We start from the raw sequence: 6737 nt of genomic DNA on the forward strand, positions 1-6737 counted from the left end.
AAAAAAAAAAAAAAGAAATGTAAATGAATACAATGATTAATAAAAGTGTTGGTGTAATCCATAAACATTGGCTATTGAGATGCGGGGAGTAGCAACATATTTTGGCTTTTTAAAAGTTTACAATCTTAAAATGCTCAATTTTAGCTTCAAACGGTGGCTTGCAGAAGACGTCATTAGAGTTGCCATAAATTCACAATCAACTGGAAATGAATCTCAGCAATCACACAAATATCTGACAGTGTTGAAAACATAAAAATATCTGTCAATATCTGTCCATGGACTGATTGGCATACCAGGCTGTAAGAAATGGCACCCAGGATTAAACAGGTGGTCTCTGGAGTCAATGGACAGGAAGAGGAAATGTCATATGAGCACAGGAGGTTCCAGAAAGACTGGAATGGAGACATGGGTTGGAAGTGACAGTAGAGATAGCTCGCTGCCTAATAACAGCCAGAGAGTTAAAAACTAATCAACGGAACAAACAAAAATCCATGGGGATGCCTTTGCACACTTGCTGTGGAATTAGAGTAAAAGCTTGAACAGTATGTTCAAACAAACTGATGCTTCATTTTTTTTTAAAACTGGGAATATTGATTATAATTGGGAACTGGAGACTAGAACCTGGGGTGCCTTTTCTAAGTGCCCCTGAGTGCTCGATGACCCCAGCATGGATCCCTCTCTCCCGATGGTTTCACGCTGAGCTTCAGGTTCCACAGTGGCTTCTCCAGTGTCAACCTCTCTCGTATGTCTCAGGCTTGCACAACCACCCATGCCCTTCCTTGTTGGACTGAGATATGAAGAAGCCATGCCAACGTGATGGTGGTTATTGGAAAGATTATGGTTTTTCTATTTTAAGTAACTTGACTGCCCCTTACATTTATCACCTCAATCTGTCCTCATCCTCCAGCTGTGAGACCTGCTGCTGACATGGATCCATTTTGCCACCAAGTCTCATCTGCTCCCCTTTCCAAGTAGACCTGGAGTATATGCCTCACAGTGCCTGCTGCTACACCCTCAGGAGGAAGAGGAGGACATCTCTCTCTCTCAGAATCTCTGCAGTCCTGCTCCATCATTCCACACTCACTTCTTTTGAGGGACTTGACCTCGCGCTCCTGCCAGCTCCCCTCAGGAGCTTCACTTTTGACCTTCATCTGAGAGGTTCATCCCCACATCCCACTAGGACAGACACCATTTCACTCCCTGATACACTTAAAATTACCTTCTTCACAGTGCTTATTGAAGCTGAGATAGCGCTATTCATTGATCTTATTCCACTGTGATCTCCCTCACCATTAGAATGTAAACTCCAGGATCTGTCCCAACACTGTCTTCTGTTGACTGATCACTCACAATCTTCTCTTGGTTTACATCTATTTTTAAGTAAGGTATGTAACAGCAATTAGTGGAAAAAAAAAAAAGAGTCAGTGAATTTGAAAGACAGAAGGAGGGCTATGTTGGGGGGGGGTTGGCAGGTACGAAAGGAAGGGGAAATGATATAATTATGTGATAATCTCAAGGCTGCATGGCCCCCACCTGCAGGACTTAAGGATTTGTTGTCAAGTCTGAGGTGTGGAGAAGAGGGAAGGTGGAAAACTGACTTTCACCTGACAGCCTGCCTTGCTCTTTCTTAGCCAATGAGAACCATAAAACATTGCATCTTATCTCAACTTTATCCTGCCATCACACATGAAACTGGACTCTGCTTCGAGACTGAAGCATGCTTTTAAGATTGTGTTAGTGATTCAACTGAGTTCACCCTTCCTGCTTCCTCTGGCTCTATCTTCTATATTCTTCTCTGCATCTTATTGCAAGAGTCCCCACTGTGAGAAGCTTTGGCATTTCTGGTTGGAACCGGAACAGGGAAACACAGCGAAGGGTCAGGCAGATTGTTGTAGAGCCTGCACACCTGAACTTGAATAGACTTGATAATGCCCATGAGCAGGATATCTTGGCTTCACAACTGCTTTCGTTAGATGCTCAAGGTATCATACACTTTTCATAAGAGAAAGAAGAGCTTGGTTAATCCATTTCATCACCCGTGGACTCAGAGGTCACCATCATTGCTGACAAGCATGATTTTGGCTGGCAATGGCTGGTTTGTGGCTGGGACAGGAGCTCCCAGCCCTCCCACCATGCCCATGACTCCAAGGCAAGCATACCGTGGTGCTAATCTTCCCATTCTCTGTGGTCATGCTATCTCTGTGGTGCAGATGTGCAAACGGCTTGGCCGCTCCCCAGGACTCCAAGTACCGGGTCATGCGGACAGATGCTCTCATCTTCGCTCCATCCAGAGTGTGTCGAGGTCTGAAGAGATGCTGAGGACTCCGTCTTTCTCCCTTGGGAGGAGAAGCAGAGCATCACAATAGGCACATTCCAACTCTACTCATCCCTTCCCTGGTCCTACTCCAGCCTCATTTGGCCAAGTGAATTTTTTTTTTTTCTAGATAGTAAAACTCACCTGCACTTGATATTTAATAACAACGCATAAAGTAGACCCTTTGGCAGAACTTAAGATCTTCTTTGGTTTGTGTTGACGGTTTTGTAACTAGGTTTGGCTGTGTTGGTCATGCTAGGTGGCCTCACACACCTGTGTTTTGGTGTTCTTGGCCTGAATACATGATCACACCATCTGCTTGTTACTCCCGATACCCATCACACATGTACCTTTAGGTCAACTGTGAAGCTAATCAAAAGTGTGTCCCTAAAGGTGAACCAGGCTTCAGGGAAGCTATCACAGCCAGATGCTCATGAATTTGATCTTGATTTTGTGATCTTGGCTGACATGGCTCTAAAGCCCCTCTTGCTGTGTTCTGTACCATTTACTAGAGGTACTGCTTGGACAGTTATGCAACTGCCTGGGGTTTCAGGGTCTTAAACTGACAATGATGTTAATGCCAATGTGTCAGGAATCTGAGATAAGTTTACAACACTGAAAGCCCAGAGTCCCTTGATTTCATCAAACAGGCAGTGTGCACACAAGAAGAGGCCATGCTGTCCTGTCTGTACATCTCCCAGGTGATGGGCTCTCTGGAACACAAGGGAAGCAGATCTGTATGTATCTATATTTTCACAAATGGATTGGCAATGGATTGTGAGGTTTGCTTGTTAATCATGAAATATCTCCTCTCTTTTTTCAGTTATCTTAGTTCATCTCACTAGATTCTTATGTTTTGATAGCTTCAATAAAATATTTCCTCTCAACTCACAGATTTCAAGGCTATATACACTAAGAGCCTTTCACATGCAGTATTATACAAAAAGCCCACACACTAACATAGACATATCTCTACAATAACCCTAACCATCATCCTTCATTCCCCCAGCATACAGACAGGAGATACATTTAAAATGTTTTCTGAATAAATACTTGAATTTATCATTACAAAGTGTCTTCTATAATCAAGCCATTGATTGCATTTAAAGTGGTTTAAGGGTGAGGAGTAGCAGAGAATTCCTGGCTAAAAGCACTGCCTGCAACAATACTTTTGCTCTTCCTTCCCAGTCACAGAAATAACGAGCTAATTATAAACACTGCACAGTGGTACTGACCTTGGGGTTGATTACAAAGTAGGTTTTCACCAAATGCTGCTTTAAATATGGGTCTCTTATCTCACCGTCTCCTTCCTCCACTTTATAAGCCCCATTCAAGTGCTCCAGAGTGACTGAGGAAATGTGAACACGTCTGAAATCGAAAATTTAAACATATAAAGGGATAACTGTAAAGAAAGGTGTTCTATTTGTTTGTGATTTGGGGAATACTTTCTCTTCCACGTGAAGGAAAGCCAGTGTGTCCTTAGAAATATCGACTTCAGTGGAGGTTTATAGGCTACTTTGCCACTGCTTTGAAGGACAGCATCTAGAGGTCATACGTGACTAATAGGTTCAGATTCTTTGTGCAAACAGGGAGTTTGGTGAACCTCATCAGAAAATGTTGGATCACACTGAATTTTCCTGTGAGACTATCTGTCAAAATCCACATCCAGGGTCTATTAGCACAAGGGCCTCAACTGTATGAAAGCATGGATTTCCTTCCCAATGCACGCTCCTTGGCTTCTCTGACATACAGCTCGCACATGTGAGAGTCACACGACTGACTACTAACCACAAGTGGACTCTATGGCTGCTTATGATGCTTACACTACGGCTTGTCAATGCTCCACTGCTGGAGTGATGCCATGCCTGTACTGAATCATTCAATGGTAATTCAGATCAATATTGGTAAATTTGCAAATAAATAAGGGTTTAGAATTGACTATGTGATATCCATATGCTTGAATACAGGCTAAAAGGCTTATAGAATTGGGGCCCTGAGCCTCTCTAAACATATTTCCTTCCTTTCTTCCTTCCTTCCTTCCTTCCTTCCTTCCTTCCTTCCTTCCTTCCTTCCTTCCTTCGTTCCTTTCTCTGTCTCTCTCTCTCTCTCTCTCTGTGATTTTCATAAGAGTTCACTGGACACAGATACCACGGTTCCAACACAGGCAAGAGTAGTCACGTAAAACTCAGCAACCCTTTATTACCTTGTTCACCTGGCGTGTCTAATTTAAGCCACCACCTTGAAGAGAGAAATTCAATATTTGTCTTACCCAGGGACTCCTCCAGCTTCCATGTGGTTGGCCAAAGTAACATCATGAGACCACACGTCATACTGCCACTTCTGGAGACCAATCACACCACAGAGAACGTTCCCAGAATGCACTCCCACACGCATGTTGATATCGACCCCGGTAGCATCTCTCACTTTCCTAAAGAGAAGTGAAGTGATCGCAGTTCAGGAATGTCCTTTTATTCCTTTGGCTCACAGCTAAATTCCCTGTGTTTTATTCTCCAGATCATGTCAGACTTTTGGCAATGTCACCATGGACCTTCCCATGGCAGAGGACAAGAGGAAGGGGACTCTCTCTGAGTCACCCCAGAAGTTCACCCCAACATCCAGGGCCAGCTTAGTGCTGTCAGGGCTAACAGAACATTTTGGCTACGGCTTTTATATTTCTCAGTATCATGTATCAAGAACAGAGCCATTGTGTGTGACCTCCTGCTATGTGTTCAATTCAAAACCTTTAGACATCACTGCCCTTGCAGTATCAGACCCCATTTCAAATACCATTCACAACTCTAGTGCTTTCTAAGGGGTATGTCAATGATAAACATATTATGAACTTATTTGGGAACTTAATAACTTCAGCCTAAATATGGATTTAAATAATCATAAGGTTAAATCTTATCAGTAGAACCCACTATTTAATTAATAAGAAAAATAATTTTAAGAGCTTTAATTATATGTAATGTTATGAAAATGAATGTAATTTAAAATTGTATCTAATATTTTATGAGTATTGATAACCATTAACAGAGGTCAATGAAGAATTTCACGAAAGCAGAGATAGAAACATTGGGTAATGTTGACTTAAATCATTCAGCATTCAAGGTATTGTCACAAAACAAGAGTTTAGGAGGATAATCCTAGCACTTGAGGATAACTGCTCAAGGGAAAATGGAGAAGAAGCACAGATCAATAGCATCTCATTGCAAAGGACAGACAATGGTCTGTTACAGCCCAGTAAAGCGAGCTATTATCATCTCACAATGTCCCAGAGTGTGCACAATGATGGCATTGGACGATGTTACAAGTTACAGAAAAATGCACTACTGATGTAAGAAGAAATGGCTCCCCTCATCAGGCATCTCTTCACTAGACTTCCTGACTCATCTTATGCTCCAATAATAGGAGTACAAATGCTGTCCCTTCATGTAAGAGACAAGAGAACAAAGATTTCCCAGAATGCATGAGAGATCCCCAGTCTGTCACCCATTACTGGGGGCGTAAGAAAGCAAACTATTTTTAATCACCTCGTCAATCATGCCTGAGACCAACAGGCAATGTATAACAGATCGCAGAGTCAATGAGTGGACCTTGTTTTAATCACCATTGAAACAAATTATTAACTCAGTTTCACTGAAATCCTTGGATGATAACCATGACACTAAATGCCTTGTCGGTCTTTCTCTGGACTGCAGCACTCGCAATATATCCATTTCCTCATATCTACCCTTAAATGTACAGTAAGCGCCAGTACACAGAAAATAGAAATAGCAGCAGGTGAGAATTACAACTCAAAATTGTTCTGCACTCAAATAGAATTTCTGAGTGGTACAACTTACTTTATGGCTTCGCACATATCCAGTCCCATTTTCACACAGTTCTTGGCATGGTTAGGGAGAGATATAGGGAGCCCGGAAACACAGTAATAGCAGTCTCCTAAAATTTTAATTCTCATGCACTCATTCTCCTGGAGAAAGAAATCAGAAGACCTCATTTGCATTGAGCTACAATGATTCAGTTCTGTGCAGCAGCATCCTTTGCTGACTGTGCTCCCATGGACAGGGGACATGGAGAGAGGGAGTCAGAACCTGGGCTTTCCCCACTGCCCAGAGAGAACTAGCCACCGCTGTACACATGCCCATTTCCAAAACAGTACACGTCATGCGGCAGGGGAAAGCATGAGGCATAGAGAAATTGCTTTGGAGCAGTTCTCCCCTCAGAGCAGAGGAAGATTGTTCTCTGTAGTCTCAGCTTCTCTAAACACTCATGGAGAAGGACAGCAAACATTCTAAGAAGACCGGAATCAGACAGCGAGACTTAACATGTGTTAGAGTCTTATGTTGTTCTCTACTGTGTTTGGGCTTTTCTCCTTTTCTTTAACAGACAGCAGACTCCTCCCTACACACACACACACAGA

General features: G+C 42.7%; 1 protein-coding gene across 1 annotated transcript in view; it reads right to left on the bottom strand.

Moving 5' to 3' along the window:
• Adcy2 (adenylate cyclase 2) overlaps positions 1–6737 on the bottom strand; it is a 384313-nt gene that overhangs the window by 105851 nt on the left and 271725 nt on the right. The window contains exons 7-10 of the mRNA XM_021208196.1: positions 6160–6287; positions 4584–4742; positions 3550–3682; positions 2160–2336 (exon numbers count right to left, since the gene is read on the bottom strand). Coding sequence (XP_021063855.1) covers positions 2160–2336; positions 3550–3682; positions 4584–4742; positions 6160–6287 — 597 coding nt within the window. The remainder of the gene's footprint in view (positions 1–2159; positions 2337–3549; positions 3683–4583; positions 4743–6159; positions 6288–6737) is intronic.

Source organism: Mus pahari, chromosome 11 (assembly GCF_900095145.1).
Source record: "Mus pahari chromosome 11, PAHARI_EIJ_v1.1, whole genome shotgun sequence".
NCBI lineage: Eukaryota > Metazoa > Chordata > Mammalia > Rodentia > Muridae > Mus > Mus pahari.